Source organism: Bufo bufo, chromosome 2 (assembly GCF_905171765.1).
Source record: "Bufo bufo chromosome 2, aBufBuf1.1, whole genome shotgun sequence".
Classification (NCBI taxonomy): Eukaryota; Metazoa; Chordata; class Amphibia; order Anura; family Bufonidae; genus Bufo; species Bufo bufo.
In genome coordinates this window covers 315,245,787-315,270,038 of record NC_053390.1, presented here as the reverse complement: position 1 = coordinate 315,270,038, position 24,252 = coordinate 315,245,787, and the positions used below count along the sequence as shown (strand labels likewise).

The 24,252-nt window shown below is 44.8% G+C and overlaps 1 protein-coding gene across 2 annotated transcripts in view; it reads left to right on the top strand.

Annotated features, from left to right (window-relative positions):
- SECISBP2 (SECIS binding protein 2) overlaps nt 1-24,252 on the top strand; it is a 71,202-nt gene that overhangs the window by 20,524 nt on the left and 26,426 nt on the right. For both annotated transcript variants that reach the window (XM_040416958.1, XM_040416956.1), the window contains exons 5-7: nt 715-853; nt 7,916-8,085; nt 19,775-19,922. In XM_040416958.1, the coding sequence (XP_040272892.1) occupies nt 715-853; nt 7,916-8,085; nt 19,775-19,922 (457 nt within the window). The remainder of the gene's footprint in view (nt 1-714; nt 854-7,915; nt 8,086-19,774; nt 19,923-24,252) is intronic.

Below are 24,252 nucleotides of genomic sequence, written 5' to 3'. Positions count from 1 at the left end.
CAATGGGGCTCCCTGCAAAGCGGGTGACTGGGAGTGGCGCCAAATCAGCACTTTATTCTCCCTTTTGTTCTCAGGAAAGATGGCAATCCATCACCAGTCATAAAGTGGTGACATCGCCTATCAGACCATCACTTTACAAGATGAGAATAACACTGTAGCATTAGCCAGTTGTTTCTTTACTAGAGTAAGGTAGACGTGGCAGATATTATCCACAGGGGATCTGTAGCAAAATCCTCATGTGTACTTGATGCTGGATTTTTCGTGCCTGCTCTTACAGTAGTAGTGTGAGCAGCATTTGACTGGTGGCACAATGAGTATACCTCCCGAGCCAATGTGCATGAAGAGTCATGTCGCTGAAATGTATGTTCTAGAAAGTCTCTTATGAGTATCAGTCTTTGGTTCCAGTTATATGGATATACCATCAGAAAAGCATTTCCACATTGGACATCATCAGGGCTCCATGTCAGGCATTCATTTTAAAATACGTGCAGATTGGGTGCAGTTTGTTTGGTCCAGGCCTTCATGCGTTGGCAAAAGTGAACAGTTTACAGAGGGAACAGAATTTTAAGGAGTGACAGTAAATATTAGGACAGAAATTGATCCAATATATGTAAATGAATGTTTTTGGTTGTTTGTTTTTTTTATTAGTTTTTTTTCAAGGTGACCTTCAAAATGTAAAAAAACGGTTAATCTTTGTATGTTTTTACTTTTTAGGACTCGGCAAATCAAAAACGTGGCCGCAAAAAGAGCAAGAAACCAGTGCAGCTAGATTTGGGAGGCATGCTGACTGCATTGGAACAGAGACAAACTACAGAGAAAAGCAAGCAAATCACTAAACCACTAGTCTTTTCTGGTGAGCGATGCCAACCTCTTTTACTGCCTTCTATACACCTTATTGTATTATTTGTACATCCGGAGCAAACTTGACACTTAAAGGGATTGTCCAGGTTCAGAGCTGAAAGCGGACATAGGCTCCCCGTCACTCATTTACCACGTATGAGTGGAGCATAGGACCATATCTTGCTCCAGTGCTCCCCCTTGCCCTATGCTGCATCGTGCAGGGCAAGGGCTTTTTTTTCTTTGCTACTGGTGACATACTGGTCTTCACATGGGTATGCTAGGCAAAAACTTCCACCTAGCCGTGAGCCCAGTGACATCACCGGCACAAATGGGCGGTCTTTAGCGCTTTTACAAGCTAGGGCAGAGCTAAAGACCGCCGATTAGTGCCAGTGATGTCACTGGGAACACTGCTGAGCGGAAGCCTCCGCCTAGCATACTGAGTAATACCCGGGTACGTTGCTGCCTGTAAACAAACAAACCTTGTCCTGCGTGATGCAGGGAGAGGGGGAGCATTGACGCTAGAAATCCTCCGATGCGCCACTCATACATGGTAAATGAGTGAAGGGGGCTTATGTCCGGGTTCATTTCTGAACATGGACAACCACTTTAACATGTAAATAGCTGCAACACACTTTAATGACTTTTTAATGACTTATGTTGTGTCAATTTAAAGTTTGCTGCAGTAGTGTAGTTAAGGGGGTTGTCAGACATAACTCAAACTTGGATGGCGGACAGGAGGGTATATTAAAAGATAACTCCATTCACCTTTTGATGTACCATTCTTGCACACGTCGGTGTGGTTATTTATTGGCTGCAGTGGTCTCATGTCTGGCGTGGACAGACGGAAGCTGCAGTGCTGGAACGGGGAGTTTCTAAAGATGTGTTTGTTTCAGTTCTTTTAACATATTAGGTGCCACGTTAACGTTTGCTACATGTGTGTATTCAGTTAGTATACACATAGGGTGTATGTTCCACGGACCACTTCTTGCTTTTCAGATAAATAGGATAGAGACCACTATGCCAGTATCACGTCTGTACCAACTGTCTTCAATAAATGTTCTCCACCTTAAGTTATTTTTGTCAAAATCTGATTAAAAACACACTGAGTTGTCAAGTAACAAGGTGTGAATGCTGTCAAGCTCCTATTCCTCCTTTCTGCCTGCAGCACAGTGCCAATATAGCTAAAGCTGGCCATACCATTGAGATTTCAGCATGAATTGTCGGTCACAGTTGGTCGTTGAAGGTTATGGATGGCAGTGTCATAAGTTAAAGTGATAAGTCGCTGACATTTGACAGGTTGATCTTGGTCTTGCATTGTGACCTGACTGGGCTTTTCTTAATTGGGTGCACATTTGTCATTTGGCACTCACAACTTTCCAGGCTGTTGCCAGTGACTGCACCCAACAACAACTGATAAAGTGCACCACAATAGATTGACTTCTCAGCATTTGTAAAGTTCATGACTGCAGAGAATCAGCTTAGGCTACTTTCACACTGCCATTTTGGTTTTCTGTTTCTGAGATCCGTTCAGGGCTCTCACAAGCGGTCCAAAACGGATCAGTTCAGCCCCAATGCATTCTGAATGGATAAGGATCCGCTCAGAATGCATCAGTTTGCCTCCGTTCCGTCTCCATTCCGCTTTGGAGGCAGACACCAACATGCTGCTTGCAGCGTTTTAATGTCCGTCTGACTAAACTGAGCCAAATGGATCCGTCCTGACTTACAATGTAAGTCAATGGGGACGGATCCGTTTTCTATGACACAATCTGGTGCAATACAAAACTGATCCGTCCCCCATTGACTTTCAATGGTGTTCAAGACGGATCCGTTTTGTCAATGTTAAAGATAATACAACCGGATCCGTTCTGAACCGATGCATGCGGTTGTATTATCGGTGCGGATCCGTCTTTGCAGATCCATGACGGATCCGCACCAAACTGCAGTGTGAAAGTAGCCTTAATTGTCTTGGTAGGCCGGAGGAAATCTTCAGGGTGTGGCAATCTTAGTCATGCCTCACAACAACCAGATCAGTTCTTACTTTCCTATAAGAAAACACTTATACGAAGGTCACTCTCTATGACCACATCATGTTTATACTCCTCTCTCTTTTTGGTAATAGAGAGCCTTATTTAAAGGGAACCTGTCATCACCTTTATGCTGTCCATACTAACAGCAGAATAAAGTAGAGACAGGTGAGTTGATTTCAGCGGTCTGTCAGTTATAAGTAAGTGGTTGCCGAGAACCGACATCACAAACATTGCAGACTAAGCCTGGAAAAGAGTCCCTGGAGAGGAGTCCTGGTTATCCATGAGTTCCTGCTCTCCTGCCCACCTGCTGATGACCGACAGTCTTCTACCTAGTGTTCTCCCTTTCTCTCTAGGAGAGAACTGCCAATCATCAGCAGATGGGCAGGAGAGCAGGAGATTATGGATAACCAGGACTCTTCTCGGGTAGATGTGACTCTTCTCAAGGCCTGGGCTGCAAGGATTATGATGCTGGTTCTCAGCAACCACTTACTTTTAGCTCATAAGTGACACATCGCTGACATCAGCATGTCTGTCAGTGAGGTCAGCATAAAGTTGATAACGGGTTCCCTTTAAAGGGGTATTCCAGATTCACCTTGACTCCTATTATAAGTATGCGGTACAAAGTAAAAAATCATTACTATATAGACAAGAAACAGGAATATTTAGTCCTCCACTAATAACGGATTTTAAGTTTGGGCTCCAGACCTGTTGTCATGTGATGCAGAGGTACAATGATGCAGCATGATGGTCTGTCTGGTAGTCATGTGACCTCCTTCACTGACTGCCCCTCCCCTTTGGATGGAGCATGCCAGACTCAGCAAGCACTCTACTGAGGCCAGCAGTGCAGCACTGGGGAAATTCTTTGTACCTGCGCTGCTGAATCCATGTGCTTACTCCAAGCCCCCAATTGCACCCCCTAAAGGGCAGGCAACCAGTGTAGGTAGGAGGTCACATTATTGGCAGATTGAACATCATGTGGCATCATTTTTACAAAAACATAATCCTTTTCTGTAGATTTATATCACTGCTCAACCCCTTTAAATCTTTTCAGCAGTTTACCACATAATAACTCAGCACTTACTGGCCCAAAATGTGGTGCTTATAGCCCGCTGCATAGGGTAACGACCTGTAGTTCAGCTGCAGCTTGCTGGTCGGACATGCTCAGTTCAGCATGAGGCGTTATAGGAGGCTGTACCTGGAACTAATGGAAGAGGCTTAGCAGTGAGGGAGCACAATATAAAATGCACAAGATGGCGGAGCAATTCACGATGGGAGCTGTAGTCTTTAAATCACATTGATTGCTGCTGAAGCAAAGCACATAAGAGGCAATAGACAAAAATGTTAATTCTCCATGTTTAGGATGTAATATCAGAAGTGTACTGCTCCACTGTGTAATGTCCCTACTTAGTATAGAGACCAAGAAAGTATTGCAGGGATATTGAAGACTACGGCCGACCGTGTAGTTTACAGGAGGAGATGAAGTAAAAAGAAATACTTAATAGAAATTCAACCTAAAGTAAAAATGAAATGCAGGATACATAGAAATGTCTTTATTTCACACCTAAAGAAATGAAAGGGCCTCTGTCAGCAGATTTGTACATAGGAAACTGGCTTACCTGCTACATGTGCACTTGGCAGCTGAGGGCATCTGTGTTGGTCTCATATGTACCCGCATTGCTGAGAAAAATGAAGTTTTAATATATTCAATCCTTTTTTTCCGGTAACAAAGCAAGGGTTAACAACCAAACAAAACCTAATATTTATTACCCTGATAGTGCAGTTTACAGAAACGCCACATTTGTGGTCGTAAGCTGCTGTATCACTAAAAGGGAGGCGCAAAAGGAAAGGACTGACATGGTTTCTGGAAGGCCGATTTTGATGGCCTTTTTTATTGACACCATGTCCCTTTTGAAGCCCCCCTGATGCCCCCCTAGAGTGTAAACTCCCTAAAAGTGACCCCATCTTAGAAACTACACCCCTCAAGGTATTCAAAACTGATTTTACAAACTTTATTAACCCTTTAGGTGTTCCTCAACAGTTAATGGCAAATGGAGATGAAATTTCAGAATTTCAATTTTTGGTAACCTTGCCTCACAAAAATGTAATATAGAGCAACCAAAAATCATATGTACCCTAAAAATAGTCCCAACAAAACCGCCACCTTTTCCCGTAGTTTCCAAAATCAGCCCTCCAAAAACCACACGGCGCTCCTTTCCCTCTACGCCCCGCCGTGTGGCCGTACAGTAGTGTACGACCAATTATGGGGTGTTTCTGTAAACGGCAGAGTCAGGGCAATAAAGATACAGTCTTGTTTGGCTGTTAACCCTTGCTTTGTTAGTGGAAAAAATGGGTTAAAATTGAAAATTTGGCAAAAAAATGAAATTCTCAAATTTCATCCCCATTTGCCAATAACTCTTGTGCAACACCTAAAGGGTTAACAAAGTTTGTAAAATCAATTTTGAATACCTTGAGGGGTGTAATTTTTGGGTGGTTTCTATTATGTAAGCCTCGCAAAGTGACTTCAGACCTGAACTGGTCCCTAAAAATTGGGTTTTTGAAAATTTCTGAAAAATTTCAAGATTTGCTTCTAAACTTCTAAGCCTTGTAACATCCCCAAAAAATAAAATATCATTCCTAAAATAATCTAAACATGAAGTAGACATATGGGGAATGTAAAGTAATAACTATTTTTGGAGGTATTACTATGTATTATAGAAGTAGAGAAATTGAAACTTGGAAATTAGCAATTTTTTACAAATTTTTGGTAAATTTTAGTATTTTTTTTTATAAATAAAAATTAATTTTTTTCACTTCATTTTACCAGTGTCATGAAGTACAATATGTGACGAAAAAACAATCTCTGAATGGCCTGGATAAGTCAAAGCATTTTAAAGTTATCACCACTTAAAGTGACACTGGCCAGATTTGCAAAAAATGGCCTGGTCCTATAAGACTGTGTCCCAAAGGGGTTAAAACATCATTTTTCTCAGCAATGCGGGCACATATGTACATGGAACCAACACAGATGCCTTCAGCTGCCAAGTGCACATGTAACAGGTCAGCCAGTTTTATAGATTCAAATCTACTGACAGATGCCCTTTAACTCCTGGTTTCATTGTATTAGGTCCATCTAGGCAGGGCCCTCATTTTTAATAAGGTTAATCACTCTGCTTGTGGTCAGGGGAGCCTGTCAGCTTCATGCTGTGTGAGGTTTGGCCCCCTTTCTATGTACATATACATGTGCAAGTCCTATACAAGTACAGCATGGGACCTTTATCACAAGACGCATGCATGTATATACAGTATCTCACAAAAGTGAGTACACCCCTCACATTTTTGTAAATATTGTATTATATATTTTCATGGGACAACACTGAAGATATGACACTCTGATATATTGTAAAGTAGTCAGTGTACATCTTGTATAACATTGTACATTTGGTGTGCCCTCAACACACAGCCATTAATGTCAAACCGCTGGCAACAAAAGTGGGTACACACCTAAGTGAAAATGGCCAAATTGTGCCCAAAGTGTCAATATTTTGTGTGGCCACCATTACTTTCCAGCACTGCCTTAACTCTCCTGGGCATGGAGTTCACTAGAGCTTCACAGGTTGCCACTGGAATCCTTCTTCTCCATGACAAAATCACTGAGCTGGTGGATGTTAGAGACCTGTTTGAGGAGGCTCCACAGATGCTCAATAGGGTTTAGGTCTGGAGACATGCTTGGCCCGTCCAGCACCTTTACCCTCAGTTTCTTTAGCAAGGTCGTGGTCGTCTTGGAGGTGTGTTTGGGGTCGTTATTATGTTGGAATACTGCCCTGTGGCCCAGTTTTTGAAGGGATTGGATCATGCTCTGCTTCATTATGTCACAGTACATGTTGGCATTCATGGTTCCCTCAATAAACTGTAGCTCCCCACAGATGGCAGCACTCATGCAGCCCCAAACCACCGCAATGCTTGACAGTAGGCAAGACACACTTGTCTTTGTACTCCGATTGTGGTTGCTGCCACAATCGCTTGACACTATCTATCTGAACCAAACTGGTTTATCTTGGTCTCATCAGACCACAGGACATGGTTCCAGTAATCCATGTACTTAGTCTGCTTTTCTTCAGCAAACTGTTTGTGGGTTTTCTTGTGCATCATTTAAAGAATATTTTTCCTTCTGGGACGAAGGCCATGCAGACCAGTTTAAAGCAGTGTGTGGTGTATGGTCTGAGCACTGACAGGCTGACCCTACACACCCACTCCTGTAACCTCTGGAGCAATACTGGCAGCACTCATACAACCTCTGGATATAACGCTGAGAACGCACACTCAATTTCTTTGGTTGACCATGACGAGGCCTTTTTTGAGTGGATCCTGTCTTGTTAAATCGCTGTATTGTCTTGGCCACCATGCTGCAGCTCAGTTTCAGGGTGTTGGCCATCTTCTTATAGCTTAGGCCATCTTTATGTAGAGCAACAATTCCTTTTTTAGATCCTCAGAGAGTTCTTTGCAATGAAGTGGCATGTTGAACTTCCAGTGACCAGTATGAGAGAGCCATAACCCCATTCACACCTCAAACCTTGTAACACTAAAGAGTCACATGACACTGGGGAAGGAAAATGGCTAATTGGGCACAATTTGGCCATTTTCACTTAGGGGTGTACTCACTTTTGTTGCCAGTGGATTAGACATTAATGGCTGTGAGTTATTTCGAGGACACACCAAATTTACACTGTTATACAAGCTGTACACTGACTACTTTACATTGTATCAAAGTGTCATAACTTCAGTGTTTTCTCATGAAAAGGTAGAATAAAATATTTACAAAAATGTGAGGAGTGTACTAATTTTTGTGAAATACTGTATCCTTATCCCCTGTGAGTCATCTGAGGCTGTAGGAGCGCGAGGCATTTGCAGCTTTGTCTTGCGAGCTTAAACTTGGGAACAGTACGCTATTAACCAATACAGTGTATATACTAAGTTACTCATGGACCTCTAGTACATGGACCATGTTGGAATAAACTGTAAAATCATGATTACCTTTTTATTTATATTAGTTGGAAGTGGCGTCCATGTGAAATCCAGAGATTCAGCTGCTGTAGTAAAGCACCCACAATCAAAACCGGGTTTGGCGCCTCACAACCCCCTCGATTCCAGTGCCCCGCTTGTCAAGAAGGGAAAACAGAGAGAGGTGCCCAAAGCTAAAAAACCAACTTCACTTAAAAAGGTATTGTCATTTGTCAATTTGGAAAAACCTATGACTTCTTTGTTTAGTTGTAGAGGCCATTTTAAAAGTTAAAGTAACCGAAAATGCCACTATATTGATCCTAATTATTAAATTAGCAACTAATGGTTACTTTCAGTGATTACATTTTTTAAATTTTTCCTTTCTGCATTTCAAAAGCCATATCTTTTCTTACTTTTCTATCGGCGTAGCCGTTTAAAGATTTGTTTTTTTGCAGGATGAGTTGAATTTTAAACGGGTTTCTGAGATATTTTTATTGATGACTTTTCAGGATAGGTCATCAATATCAGATCAGTGGGGTCCAAAACCCGGCACCCTCGCTGATCAGCTGGTTGAAGAGAAGGCCGCGGTTCCTGCCAGTGCAGCCTTCCCTTCATTGTTTACCTGCTCGGCGTCGGCATCGCAACAGTGAACAGGTGTAATTACAAGAAGCAATCCCATTCACTTCTATGGGACAGTTTGTTCCTATACACTTGAATAGGAAGGGCCGTCCCATAGAAGTGAATTAGACGGCTTCTTGTAATTACACCTGCTCACTGCTGTGATGTAGACTGCGAGCAGGTAAACAATGAAGAAAAGGCAGCGCTGGCACAGCGTGCGCCTTCTCTTCAACCAGCTGATCGGTGGGGTGCCAGGTGTCTGACCCCTGACGATCTGATAATGATGACCTATCCAGAGTATAAGTCCTCAATAAAAATATCTTGCAAAAACCCTTTTAATGGCTCCATTTTCGGGTACATTTAATTAATTTTATAACGTTAAAAACTTTTTTTCCTAACGCCTCCACAACTGCACCACCTTGAGGGAACCCCGCCTTTCCAGGGACAGGAAACAACTGTGAGATCAGCCAATAAAAGGCCCCCTCCCTCTTACCTTCTCCAGTTGTTTCCTGTCCCTTTCAGGGCAGGTGGTGGATCAGCTTGTGGAGCGGAGAGCCTTGAGGTTTGTTTTCCCGGTTCTTCCAGAGGGCCGCTGCAGGAGGAGGGGGGTCGTGGAGCAAGGTGGATCGCTCTTCCCTCCTCTTGGTATAAGTCCAACGTGTGCTGGCTACCCCGGGCTTCTCTTCAGGTTGGTCACCGTATGGTGCAGTGGCTGGGCGCGTTCCCTTCGGCGGGGAGTGCTCCTGCAGTTTCCAGGGCATTGCGGTGTGATGTTGGCGCCATCTGACCCCGACGCCTGCGTCATGACGTCGTCATCACCCCAATCCAGGAAGTGGAGTATAAGAAGGGAGAACGCCGATGCATAAGCGTTCATCCCTTCTACAGTGAAGCAGCGTGTCTACCTCTCGGGAGAATGTCTACACAGGGCGGAGAATGAACCCACATGCAAGGCCACTGACACCTCCATGCCCTCCAGCCCGGGTAGGGAAAGCATGAAGGGGGAGCCATCCCAGAAGAGGAAATGTTCTTTGTGTAAAAAAGGTCTCTCTGCTTCTTCCAAAAAGTCACTATGCTCAAAATGTATTTAACAAAGTGATCTCTGAAGAAACTCCTTCTCTAGTAGAGAGCTTAAGAGCCATGATTAAAGTGGGTGCAGCAGTTGAAGCAAAGCTATCTGCCGTTTCTCCTAAAGCCTCAACTTCTAAAGCTAGTATGCTGGAGGAGCAGGCTTCTGTTGATGAAGGAGAAGGTCTCGGAAGAAGGTCTCGGAATGTCCGCTTTGTTCCATTGAGGATACGGAATCCCTGTTAAAAACTATCAGGGCTACGATAAATTTGGAAGAATCCAAAGAGCTTCTTTCTGTTCAGGACCAAATATTACTGGGGCTGGCGGACAGGAAAAGACCGGTTTTTCCTGTTCATAGTAATATTAAGACACTTTTATACTGAATGAGTGGAAAGATCACGAAAAGAGGCAAGCTGCATCTAAGATGTTTAAGAGGAAGTATCCTTTTTCTGAAGAGGATTCCAGTTCTTGGGATAAACCTCCAAAAGTCGATGCTCCGGTAGCAAGGATCTCCAAAAAGTCCTCTCTACCGTTTAAAGATCTGGGTCTGCTGAAGGACCCGATAGATAAAAAATGGGAATCTCTCCTTAAAAAAACCTGGGAGTCATCTACGGCTATGTTAAGACCTGGGATCTCAGCCACTTACACAGCAAGGACTCTGTCTTTTATGGTTGAGCCAACTCGAGGAGCACATTGAATCGGGTACTCCCAGGAAGGATTTCCTTGCTTCCATCCCTGTATTGAAACAGGCCTCTAATTTTCTTGCGGATGCCTCAGCAGACATCGTTAAACTGTCAGCAAGAACTGCAGCAATTATCTAACGCTTCCCGCAGAGTGATCTGGTTGAAATCTTGTTCAGGGGATACTTAATTTAAGAATAGATAATGTTCCCTTCCTTGTGAGGGCGATAGAGTATTTGGTACTGCACTGGGCGATATTCTAGAAAAAGCCTCTGACCGGAAAAGGGGGTTTCCTACAGAGTCAAAATTCTTTCACCAAAGACGCTCCTTTCGCTCCCCAAAAACGTGCTAGATTTGACCAAAAGATAAAAGAATCCAGTTCTTTCTGGCAGTCTGCTAAAGGGAAAAGTATGTTTCCTGTTCAACCCTGACAAGTCCTCCCGTTCTTCCTCCCAATGATGCCAGAAGTCCGGTGGGGGAGGAGGCTGAAGCAGTTTGGATTGGCCTGGGAAAAATTTAGAGCACCTCCTTGGGTGCTCTCCACCATCACCGTGGGTTACCGACAGGTATCTTGTAAATACAAGATTGAGAGGAGAAAGCCAGGAAGCATTGGAGCACCAAATATCTCTGTTGCTGCAAAAGGAAGTAATTGTGCAGGTCCCTGCAGAGGAACAGGGAAAGGGCTTTTACTCCTCGATCTTCCTGGTCAAGAAGCCAAATAATTGCTAAAATAAATCTCAGAAATCTGAACAGGTACATTGTATACAAGAGATTCAAAATGGAGACAGTGAAATCTGTAATCAATCTGCTGTTAAGGGACTGCTTGATAGACCTCTCAGATTCCTATTACCATGTACCAATTCACATGGATTACCAAAAATATTTGAGAATGGCGGTATGGTTTAAGGGGAGGTTGCTTCATTTTTTAATTTCAGATGCTTCCTTTCGGTCTGTGCTCTGCACCGAGAATCTTTACAAAGATAGTGGCAGATGTATCGAAGTTCTTCTATCTGGCAGGAATTTTATTAGTACCCTACTTGGACGACTTCCTAATCTCGGCTCCAATGGAGAAGCAACTGCTGGTTCAACTTTAGACAGTATTAGACACTCTTTCAGATCTGGGTTGGATAATTTTCAGAAGTCAAATCTTCTTCCCAAACAGAGGAGGATATTTTTAGAGGTTCTTCTGGATTCTCGTCAGATGTTATCTTTTCTCCCCTTACAGAAACAGGAAAACTTGAATCAGAAGATGCTAAAGTTTCAGCGATTGAACAGAGCCCCAATCAGGGAAATCATGACAATTCTGGGCTTAATGACATCTACTATTCAGTCGGTGAAGTGGTCACAAGCCCACTCGAGAGTTCTTCCGGCTTTACTGTTACAGTCCTGGGACAGAAAGCAGGCGTCTTTGAACAAAGGAATAAGAATTCCGTCCAAGGTAAAGGCCTCTCTGTCATGGCTGTCATGGTGGGTCATCCCGGGGAGTGGAATGGCGGCAGACGAATCAACTAGTAATCACAACCGGCACGAGCAATCAAGGCTGGGAAGCACACATGAATGGGGCCTTGAAGCAAGGGTTGTGGCAGATAGAGCTAAAGTACGCATCTTCCAACATGAGAGAATTAAGTGCATTTTGGCAAGCCCTAAAAGTCTTTGCTCCCTTGATCCGCCTGAACCACGTGAGAATTCTTTCAGACAATACCACTGCTGTGGCTTATTTAAATAAACAAGGGGGGGGGAGAAGTTGTTTTCTCTCTGATTGCGAGGAGGATCTTTATCTGGGCCGAAGAGAATTTACTGTCCCTTTCTGCCGTTCATGTAAAAGGAAAAGAAAATGTAATGGCAGATTTTTTGAGCAGGGAAAAGCTAAGAGAGGGAGAATGGAGTCTGAATTCAGAGGTTTTCAATCAGATCTGTGTGAGAAGGGGTCTTTCAGAGATCGACCTATTTGCTTCAAAGAAAAACAAGAAGATGGAAAAATTCTACTCCCTGTCCTTCCAGGATCAGCTTCTACAAGTGGATGCTTTATCAATTCCTTGGCCCAGGGGGTCTCCTTTATGCTTTTCCTCCGTTCCCGCTAATTCCCAAGGTGTTAACAAATATCTTAGAAGAGGGAGCTCAGGTCATCATGATAGCACCCTTTAGGCCCAGGAGGGTCTGGTTTCCTGTAAGGGACTTGAATCTGGTCCTTTCTGGTTTGATGCAACCCCCCACCCCCCCTTCGAGCCTATTAGTGATGTCTCCATGAAGATGTTGACCCTTAAGACAGCTTTTTTTTGTTAGCTATAACAACGGCTAGACGAGTGGGGGAGATTCAAGGTTTTTTAATTCTTCCACCTTACTTAAAGAGGACCTTTCACCTTGAAAAACATTGTGAACTAAGTATGCTGCCATGGAGAGCGGCACCCGGGGATCTCACTGCACTTAATATTATCCCTGGGCGCCGCTCTGTTCTCCCGTTATCCCCTCCGGTATCTTCACTCACTAAGTTATAGTAGGCGGTGTCTGCCCTTGTCCTGTGGGCGTCTCCTTCTCCTAGGCTGTAGCGCTGGCCAATCGCAGCGCACCGCTCACAGCCTGGGAGAAATAAACCTCCCAGGCTGTGAGCTGTGCGCTGCGATTGGCCAGTGCTGCAGCCTAGGAGGGGAAGACGCCCACAGGACAAGGGCAGACACCGCCTACTATAACTTAGTGAGTGAAGATACCGGAGGGGAGAACGGAGCGGCGCCCAGGGATAATAGTAAGTGCAGTGAGATCCCCGGGCGCCGCTCTCCATGGCAGCATACTTAGTTCACAATGTTTTTCAAGGTGAAAGGTCCTCTTTAACAGTTCTTGAGGATAGGATTGTTTTGAGACATTCTCCTGAATTTCTCCCTAAGGTTGTTTCTAGATTCCATTGTCAACAAGAAATCTCTCTTCCTTCCTTTTGTTCCCAGGCGGTTTCTGAAAAGGAGAAGTTGTTCCAGAACATGGATGGCAGGAGATGTGTCCTTTTAATATTTAGAATTGACTAAGGACCTCGAATTAGTTGTTGATCCAATATATTGGACTTAATCAGGGAAATGCGGCAAGCAGGGCATCCATTGCTCGGTGGATTAAGTCTTGTATTTGTTTCTGTTATAACAAGAGGGGAATTTCTCCTCCTTCTAGTTTAAAGGCTCATTCCACTAGTGCAGTGATGCCCAACCTACGCCCCGCGGGCCAAATTCGGCCTGCGAAGCTGTCATCCGGCCCGTGCAGTGCCGCCGGCATCAGGCAGCGAACTATGTGTGAGCGCTCATCTCGGCCGGCCATTGCCATTCAGTAAATCATTAACGGAATGGCTCAGGTGGGATGAGCGCAGCCAGCAGTGACAGACAGAGGAGAGGAGGTTACGTGGACAGGGCCGCAGCAGAGGGATCAGCCTATGAAGTAGCGTGCGTGCTCTAAGTCAGGGAGTGTGCACGCACCTATCTCACGCACTTCTGTGCTTGCCGCCGGCCGCAGCTCACCCTCCTCCAGGTAGGAAAAAACTTTCCATCTTTGCAGCCGCTCGCTCGATCCAGTGCTCCTCTCTAGTCCTCCTGAAAACCGCTGGGTGCCTTGTAGTGTACACTGCAGCCGAGCTGAACCTGCTGCTGCTTCAGTTTAAAAAAAATTAAAATAAAGTGTCTCAGTGTCAGGGCATATTACTGTGAAGGGGACACAGAGGACATTGCTACTACAAAGGGACACAGAGGGCATTGCTACTACAAAGGGACACAGAGGGCATTGCTACTACAAAGGGACACAGAGGGCATTGCTACTACAAAGGGACACAGAGGGCATTGCTACTACAAAGGGACACAGAGGGCATTGCTACTACAAAGGGACACAGAGGGCATTGCTACTACAAAGGGACACAGAGGGCATTGCTACTACAAAGGGACACGGAGGGCATTGCTACTACAAAGGGACACGGAGGGCATTGCTACTACAAAGGGACACAGAGGGCATTGCTACTACAAAGGGACACAGAGGGCATTGCTACTACAAAGGGACACGGAGGGCATTGCTACTACAAAGGGACACAGAGGGCATTGCTACTACAAAGGGACACAGAGGGCATTGCTACTATTAAGGCTGCACAATGGGCATTGCTACTATTAAGGCGGCACAATGGGCATTGCTACTGTTAAGGCGGCACAATGGGCATTGCTACTGTTAAGGCGGCACAATGGGCATTGCTACTGTTGAGGCGGCACAATGGGCATTGCTACTGTTGAGGCGGCACAATGGGCATTGCTACTGTTGAGGCGGCACAATGGGCATTGCTACTGTTGAGGCGGCACAATGGGCATTGCTACTGTTGAGGCGGCACAATGGGCATTGCTACTGTTGAGGCGGCACAATGGGCATTGCTACTGTGGAGGCGGCACAATGGGCATTGCTACTGTGGAGGCGGCACAATGGGCATTGCTACTGTGGAGGCGGCACAATGGGCATTGCTACTGTGGAGGCGGCACAATGGGCATTGCTACTGTGGAGGCGGCACAATGGGCATTGCTACTGTGGAGGCGGCACAATGGGCATTGCTACTACAAAATGCCCAGATGTGCCCCCTTTCACAGTGGTAATGCAATCTGGCAAAGCTACCTGGTTCTGGCGCGCAAAAATTATACCATGTCTAGTGCGGCCCTCACACGAAAAATGTTTGGGCACCACTGCACTAGAGCATTGGCCACTTCTTGTGCGGAGTGTGCCTTTGCTTCCCTTGAGGACATTTGTCGGGCTGCCACCTGTGCCTTTTTTAGACACCTATAAGTTAGATGTCTTAGCCAGCAAAGACTTATCCTTTGGCAGGAAGGTTTTGTCTGCGGTAGTCCCAGGGCCGGCTCCAGGTTCATGTGGGCCCTTGGGCGATAAATCCCAGTGGGCCCCCATGAGGCATTTTTTTACATTGACATGTCCCCCTGGGGCTCCTACACGGTATAATGACCCCCAGTGGCCCCTATACAGTATAATGACTACTAGTGGCCCTTCACACAGTATAATGACTACTAGTGGCCCTTCACACAGTATAATGAACCCCCAATTCCCCCCCCCCCCCCCCCACTGTATAATGACCACCTGTGGCCCTGCATTCAGAATAACCCCCAGTCTCCCCCCATTTAGAATAATGACCCCCAGTAGCCCCCACACTGGGGGAATACTGTATGGAGGGGGCTCTGGGGGTCATTATACTGAATGGAGGGTCATTGGTGATCATTATACTAAATGGGGGATACTGGGGGTCATTATACTATGTAAAGGGCCCTCACAGTATAATGACCCCACAGTGACCTTCCATTCAGAATAATGACCCCCAGTCGCCCCCACACTGGGGGTTATACTGTATGGAGGGGGCACTCGGGGTCATTATATTGAATGGGGGCTCTGGTGGTCATTATGCTAAATGGAGGGTCAATGGGGATCATTATACTAAATGGGGGTTACTAGGAGTCATTATACTGTGTAAGGGGCCCTCACAGTGTGATGAATGACCCCCCAGTGGCCCCCTCACATACCTATCATTGCAGGGGAGCTGGTGGTCCTGTCATTCACTAACCGCAGCTCCCTGCGCTCCTTCTCTACGGCGGCCCGCTGCAGCAGTGGGCCAGGCCTGGAGGAGAGAAGGAGCTGTGCAGTGATGTAGCTAGAACTGACTGGGCCCCACAGCGAAATTTAGTACGCCCCCCCTCCCCCCCAATGTGTGTTCACATTACGTTTTTTTCTATCGGTTTGATGTATACAAATGTGCAGCACTCCACGTTTTTGTATCCCGCAGAGTCAAGTAAAAAATGCATACGTCAACGTATATGTTTTTTATACCATGGAACTGTATGGTGAACGGACGCCACTGTACGGCATCAGTCTGAGGCATCTGGTAACGCAGACATTTTTGGTATACATTAAATGAATGGAAAAAATAGGATGTGAACCCAGCCCTAGTGTCAGAATAAGGCTACTTTCACACTTGCGGCAGAGAGATCCGGCAAGCAGTTCCGTCGCCGGAACTGCCTGCCGGATCAGGCAAAATGTATGCTAACTGATGGCATTAGTAAGACTGATCAGGATCCTGATCAGTCTTAAAAATGCCTGATCAGTCGAAAAAATGCATTGAAATGCCGGATCCGTCTTTCCGGTGTCATCCGGCAAAAACGGATCCGGCATTTATTTTTTCACCTTTTTTTCAGTCTGCGCAGGCGCATACCGGAAGGACGGATCCGGCATTCCGGTATTCTGAATGCCGGATCCGGCACTAATACATTCCTATGGTAAAAAATGCCGTATCCGGCATTCAGGCAAGTCTTCAGTTTTTTTAGCCGGAGATAAAACCGTAGCATGCTGCGGTTTTCTTTTTTGCCTGATCAGTCAAAATGACTGAACTGAAGACATCCTGATGCAAACTGAACGGATTACTCTCCATTCAGAATTCATGGGGACATACCTGATCAGTTCTTTTCCGGTATAGAGCCCCTGTGATGGAACTCTATGCTGGAAAAGAAAAACGCAAGTGTGAAAGTACCCTAAGCACCAGTACACAGCGGAGCAGCGTGGCGGAGAGGGGAGGCCGCCATGTACTGACAGAGCTTTACCTGGTCCTGGTGGTCAGGGATGAGGACTGTGCTTCCCAAGGATCATTTTCTACTGGGAAATACAGTGCACAGTATAATACACGAGAATCTATATAATATAAAGATATTAGCCCTACCCCCGAATAATAATACAATTAGGGGGTCATTTATTATATACAAATACGTCTATGTAAGGCGTATTTCTGACACAGATGTGGCGCAAAGGTCCTTAACACCGCAATCTGTATCTTTTCCCGCCCATGCCAGGTCTAAAAAAAGTAGTGTAGGCAGGGAAGGGGATACAGTTATGGCCATGCAGCTATTGGATACCACCGCCATATAGTGATAACACCGCCATACAGTGACCGGATAAAAGGGTATAAGAGGGCACAGTACAGGTAATGACTATGGGCACTGCACAGGGTGTGGTAGGAGGGCACAATGCAGGGTATAAAGGGGCACAGTACGGGGTGGGGGGCACAGTACGGGGTGGGGGGCACAGTCACATGACCCCGTGACTTTAGAAGGTCCTTATGGTGAATGCGGTTCAGATGCCACCATAATGAGAGGCAGAGGAGTGAGACGGGGCCCTGGATGGACAGGAGGGGTGGACACAGCAAGTAGGTGGAAGGGGCTCTGAGGGGGATTCATACAAGTAGTGGCAGGAGGTCTGTGCAGGGCAGCAATAGGAGATAGGAGGGTGGAACAGGAGCTCTGGATACATGAGTGAGGAAAGGAGACGGCAGGGGCTCCATGAGGATGAGAGAGGACAGGATATGGGGGGGGGGGGGGGCAGGTGTCATGGAGACAAACTGCTTAATAAAACAGTAAAACCACTAAATAGAATGAAGCAGCAGATGGAAGAGTCCCCCCCTTTCCTTCTATCCCACAGACAAGAGACTGTCACAGTGCAGACTCACTCACAGACTGTCTTCACACTGCTCTGCTCCAGCCCTGCGGTCTCTCTCCTCAGGCAGTGTCCTGTGTAGAGGGGGCGTGTCCTGAGTCTCTGCAGCTCAGAGGGCCCACCAAAGGGGTACTACGTATATCAAATGACAGCAGTGAGAGCTCCCATCTGTATTGATGGAAGTGCTCATAGCAGCTCAGTGGGCCCCCCCAGGAGCATTGGGCCCCGGCACTTGCCCGGGGATGCCGGGTTATGACGCCGGCCCTGGGTAGTCCCCCCCTGATTGTTTCTGTTATTCCTCCAGGTGGTGCTGTTGTGGAGGTGTGGGGAAAAGATTAAAATTACTCTTACCGGTAATTGGATTTTACTTTAGCCTCCACAACGGCACGAGGAAATCCCACCCAGGTATTCTCTATTGAAATAGTAATTATTTTTTTTGTTCTTTCATGTAACTGCATCAAGTTATTTTGGTTTCTGTTATGTTTCAACATTTATTAAATTGTGGCATCTACCTCTGAGTCCTAGGTTATTAACTGGAGAAGGTAAGAGGGAGGGGGCCTTTTATTGGTTGATCTCACAGTTGTTTCCTGTCCCTGGAAAGGTGGGGCCGTTGTGGAGGCTAAAGGAAAATCCAATTGCCGGTAAGAGTAATTTTCATCTTTTGGGGTGACAAAACACAGCAATTTTGCCATAGTTTTTAGGGTTTTGTTTTTATTTTGTTCACTCCACAGTAAAGGTGGCATGTTAAATGTATTCTGCTACTCAGTATGATTATGTAGATGCCAAATTTATGTTTTTTTTTTATGTTTTATTAGTTTTAAAAATTGCTCCGTCACCATAGTCTGACAGTCTTTTTTTATTTTTCTGCAGAGCTGTGTGAGGGTTTTTTTTTTGTTTTTTTTTTGCAGGGCCAGCTGTACTGTTTGATACCTTTTTTTGTATTCATGCAACTTTTTACAATCTTACAGGGATTTTAACCAGCATTTTGTTAAATTATGCCAGAGGATGTAATAGAGACTCCCCCTTTAGTGGCCCCCACACAGTAGAACTCCCCCTTTAGTGGCCCCCACACAGTAGAATGACCTCTTTAGTGTCCCTACACCTGGCCCCATTCCCCTGGTGAATAGAGCACATGCTGTCCCCAGCAGCAGGCGTGATGAAGTGACGTCATTGTACCTGCTGTGGTTAGCAGAAGAGTGCAGAGGCCGGGGTATGATTATCATTCCCTGGCCTCGCCACGATGAGAGCTCCCTGCTTCACAATTTGCACTCAACTGTCTCTGTGCCCTACAAATGCAGAGACAGCTGAGAGTGGGACATGCCACAACCATCCTAGGACAGAGGGATAGCCACCGGAGTCTGCGACTGTCCTGTCGGATCTGGGACTGTTGGTAGTTATGGATGGATCAGTACAGGCTTATCTAAGGGGCGAGTCACACAGTGGCTTTTGCAAAAACAATTTGGCACAGATCTTGTGCCAAAAAAATAAAAAAAAGACAGCCGCATGGACATGTTCTTTCTTGGTGCTGTCACAGCTATAAACCACGTCCGCATGAACAACAGCACAGTCTCCCATTGAAAATAGTGGGATTCTGTAACCGTACGGCTGCTGGCAGCGTTTTGGCCCTTAAAGCTGTATATTGAAAAGGCATAATAGAAGCATTTGGTAATGTGCAAGAAAATTTTGGACAGTGCCATAATGTCCTGTTCGTTTTCCCATAATATGGTGTACAGTAAGGGAATCCAATAACAGACATTCTGTGAATTATTAATATACACTTTGGTCTAAAAGGCTGTAAATACAATGAGGGATTTATCAAAATGGCTGGAGAAATCTAAAATGGAAAAAATGGCTGCTTTGGCCAAAGCAACCAATCATCCTGTTATTTTTCTAAAGACCTGTGGGGGGAGACATTAACAAATATGGCTTTCTCTTGCAGACAGAATAAATAAGTAAATGAGCTGAATGTGGTTGTCTGAACCTTGTTGCATGTTTAGTTCCTTTTTTTTCAAATCTTACTTGGCTATTGAAGTTTTTAAAAAATACATACATTTTCTATTATAGATAATATTGAAAGAGCGAGAACAACGCAAACAGCACAATTTTTTGCAATCCCAAGGATCAACTCAGCCTCCCTGTAGTACAGATTCTGCAGCAGAAAGCCAAGCCCTACCTGAACACTCCTCACCTTCTCCAGATCCTCTTGATATTGGTAATTAAGTAAGAATAGTTTATGTAACTTTCCCAGTTAGTTCACTTGATCTGGAAATGGCTATTGCCAGTACTACGTTATTTACATTAACCCAGGGGTCTCAAACTCGGCCTGGGCTGCACTTACGATACAAAATTATTGTTGATCGAATACAGCACCACATACCTCTTACATCCAATGTTGTCTCCAGATGTAGATGTTCTCTTTCTTCCTCTTCTCGATTTAGAGATCAGACCTCCTTGATAACGTGTTTCAGCCTCTTCTCGTCTCTGTAGAGTTTGGCACACATACAGTGAGGAACAGAAGTATTTGAACACCCTGCAATTTTGCGAGTTCTCCCACTTAGAAATCACGGAGGGGTCTGAAATTCACATTGTAGGTGCATTCCCACTCTGAGACAGATTTTTTTTAAAAAATTCAGGAAATCACATTGTATGACTTTTTTTAAGAATTTTTTTTCTTGCACTGCTGAACATAAGTATTTGAACACCTGAGAAAATCAGTGTTAATATTTGGGACAGAAACTTTTGTTTGTAATTACAGAGGTCAAACGTTTCCTGTAGTTCTTGACCAGGTTTGCACACACTGCAACAAGGATTTTGTCCTACTCCTCGACACAGATCTCCTCTAGATCTGTCAGGTTTCGGGGCTGTCGCTGAACAACACAGAGTTTCATCTCCCTCCAAAGATGTTCTATTGGATTTAAGTCTGGAGACTGGCTAGGCCACTCCAGAACCTTGATATGCTTCTTACAAAGCCACTCCTTGGTTATCCTGGCTGTGTGGTTCAGGTCGTTGTCATGTTGGAAGACCCAGCCACGACCCATCTTCAATGCTCTGACTGAGGGAAGGAGATTGTTGCTCAAAATCTCACAATAAATGGCCCCATTCATCCTCTCTTTAATACAGTGCAGTCGTCCTGTCCCCTTCGCAGAAAAGCACCCCCAAAGCATGATGTTACCACCCCCATGCTTCACAGTAGGAATGTGTTCTTGGGATGCAACTCGCCCTTCTTTTTCCTCCAAACACGACGAGTGAAGTTTAGACCAAAAAGTTATACTTTGGTCTCATCTGACCACATGACTTTCTCCCATGCCTCCTCTGGATTATCCAGATGGTCATTGGCACACTTCAGACGGGCCTGGACATGTGATGACTTGAGCAGGGGAACCTTCCGTGCAATGCATGATTTGAAACCATGACGGCATAGTGTTCTACCGACAGTGAGCTTTGAAACTGTGGTCCCATCTCTCTTAATGTCATTGACCAGCTCCTCCCTTGTAGTTCTTGGCTGATTCCTCACCTTTCTTATCATCAGTGATACCCCACGAGGTGAGTCTTGCATGGAGCCAGAGTCTGAGGGAGACTGACAGTCGTCGTTAGCCTCTTCCATTTTCTAACAATTGCTCCAACAGTTGATCCATTTTCACCAAGCTGCTTGGCAATTGCACCGTAGCCCTTTCCAGCCTTGTGGAGGTCCACAATTTTGTCTCTGGTGTCTTTTGACAGTTCTTTGGTCTTGCCCATGGTAGTAGTTGGCGTCTGACTGACTGTAGGGTGGACAGGTATCTTTAACCACATCAGCCCCCAGGGCTTAAACACCCTGAAAGACCAGGCCACTTTTTACACTTCTGACCTACACTACTTTTACCGTTTATTGCTCCGTCATGCAACTTACCACCCAAATGAATTTTACCTCCTTTTCTTCTCACTAATAGAGCTTTCATTTGGTGGTATTTCATTGCTGCTGACATTTTTACTTTTGTTGTTATTAATCGAAATTTAACGTTTTTTTTTGCAAAAAAATGACATTTTTCACTTTCAGTTGTAAAATTTTGCAAAAAAAAAACGAGATCCATATATAAATTTTGCTCTAAATTTATTGTTCTACATGTCTTTGATAAAAAAAAAATGTTTGGGTAAAAAAAAAAAATGGTTTGGGTAAAAGTTATAGCATTTACAAACTATGGTACAAAAATGTGAATTTCCGCTTTTTGAAGCAGCTCTGACTTTCTGAGCACCTGTCATGTTTCCTGAGGTTCTACAATGCCCAGACAGTACAAACACCCCACAAATGACCCCATTTCGGAAAGTACACACCCTAAGGTATTCGCTGATGGGCATAGTGAGTTCATAGAACTTTTTATTTTTTGTCACAAGTTAGCGGAAAATGATGATTTTTTTTTTTTTCTTACAAAGTCTCATATTCCACTAACTTGTGACAAAAAATAAAAAGTTCTATGAACTCACTATGCCCATCACGAAATACCTTGGGGTCTCTCCTTTCCAAAATGGGGTCACTTGTGGGGTAGTTATACTGCCCTGGCATTCTAGGGGCCCAAATGTGTGGTAAGGAGTTTGAAATCAAATTCTGTAAAAAATGACCAGTGAAATCCGAAAGGTGCTCTTTGGAATATGGGCCCCTTTGCCCACCTAGGCTGCAAAAAAGTGTCACACATCTGGTATCTCTGTATTCAGGCGAAGTTGAGGAATGTGTTTTGGGGTGTCTTTTTACATATACCCATGCTGGGTGAGATAAATATCTTGGTCAAATGCCAACTTTGTATAAAAAAATGGGAAAAGTTGTCTTTTGCCAAGATATTTCTCTCACCCAGCATGGGTATATGTAAAATGACACCCCAAAACACATTCCCCAACTTCTCCTGAGTACGGAGATACCAGATGTGTGACACTTTTTTGCAGCCTAGGTGGGCAAAGGGGCCCATATTCCAAAGAGCACCTTTCGGATTTCACTGGTCATTTTTTACAGAATTTGATTTCAAACTCCTTACCACACATTTGGGCCCCTAGAATGCCAGGGCAGTATAACTACCCCACAAGTGACCCCATTTTGGAAAGAAGACACCCCAAGGTATTCGCTGATGGGCATAGTGAGTTCATGGAAGTTTTTATTTTTTGTCACAAGTTAGTGGAATATGAGACTTTGTAAGAAAAAAATAAATTAAAAAAAAATCATCATTTTCCACTAACTTGTGACAAAAAATAAAAAATTCTAGGAACTCGCCCTGCCCCTCACGGAATACCTTGGGGTGTCTTCTTTCAAAAATGGGGTCACTTGTGGGGTAGTTATACTGCCCTGGCATTCTAGGGGCCCTAAAGCGTGAAAAGAAGTCTGGGATCCAAATGTCTAAAAATGCCCTCATAAAAGGAATGTGGGCCCCTTTGCCCACCTAGGCTGCAAAAAAGTGCCACACGTGGTATCTCCGTACTCGGGAGAAGTTGGGGAATGTGTTTTGGGGTGTCATTTTACATATACCCATGCTGGGTGAGATTAAATATCTTGGTCAAATGCCAACTTTGTATAAAAAAATGGGAAAAGTTGTCTTTTGCCAAGATATTTCTCTCACCCAGCATGGGTATATGTAAAATGACACCCCAAAACACATTCCCCACCTTCTCCTGAGTACGGCGATACCAGATGTGTGACACTTTTTTGCAGCCTAAATGCGCAAAGGGGCCCACATTCCTTTTATGAGGGCATTTTTAGACATTTGGATCCCAGACATCTTTCCACGCTTTAGGGCCCCTAGAATGCCAGGGCAGTATAAATACCCCACATGTGACCCCATTTTGGAAAGAAGACACCCCAAGGTATTCAATGAGGGGCATGGCGAGTTCATAGAAATTATTTTTTTTTGGCGCAAGTTAGCGGAAATAGATTTTATTTATTTTTTTCTCACAAAGTCTCCCTTTCCGCTAACTTGGGACAAAAATTTCAATCTTTCATGGACTCAATATGCCCCTCACGGAATACCTGGGGGTGTCTTCTTTCCGAAATGGGGTCACATGTGGGGTATTTATACTGCCCTGGCATTCTAGGGGCCCTAAAGCGTGAGAAGAAGTCTGGAATATAAATGTCTAAAAATTTTTACGCATTTGGATTCCGTGAGGGGTATGGTGAGTTCATGTGAGATTTAATTTTTTGACGCAAGTTAGTGGAATATGAGACTTTGTAAGAAAAAAAAAATAATTTCCGCTAACTTGGGCCAAAAAAATGTCTGAATGGAGCCTTACAGAGGGGTGATCAATGACAGGGGGGGTGATCAATGACAGGGGGGGTGATCAATGACAGGGGGGTGATCAGAGAGTCTATATGGGGTGATCACCTGTCATTGATCATGCCCCTGTAAGGCTCCATTCAGACGTCCGTGTGCGTTTTGCGGATCCGATCCATCTATCAGTGGATCCGTAAAAATCATGCGGACGTCTGAATGGAGCTTTACAGGGGTGTGATCAATGACAGGGGGGTAATCAATGACAGGGGGGTTATCAGGGAGTCTATATGGGGTGATCACCACAGTCATTGATCA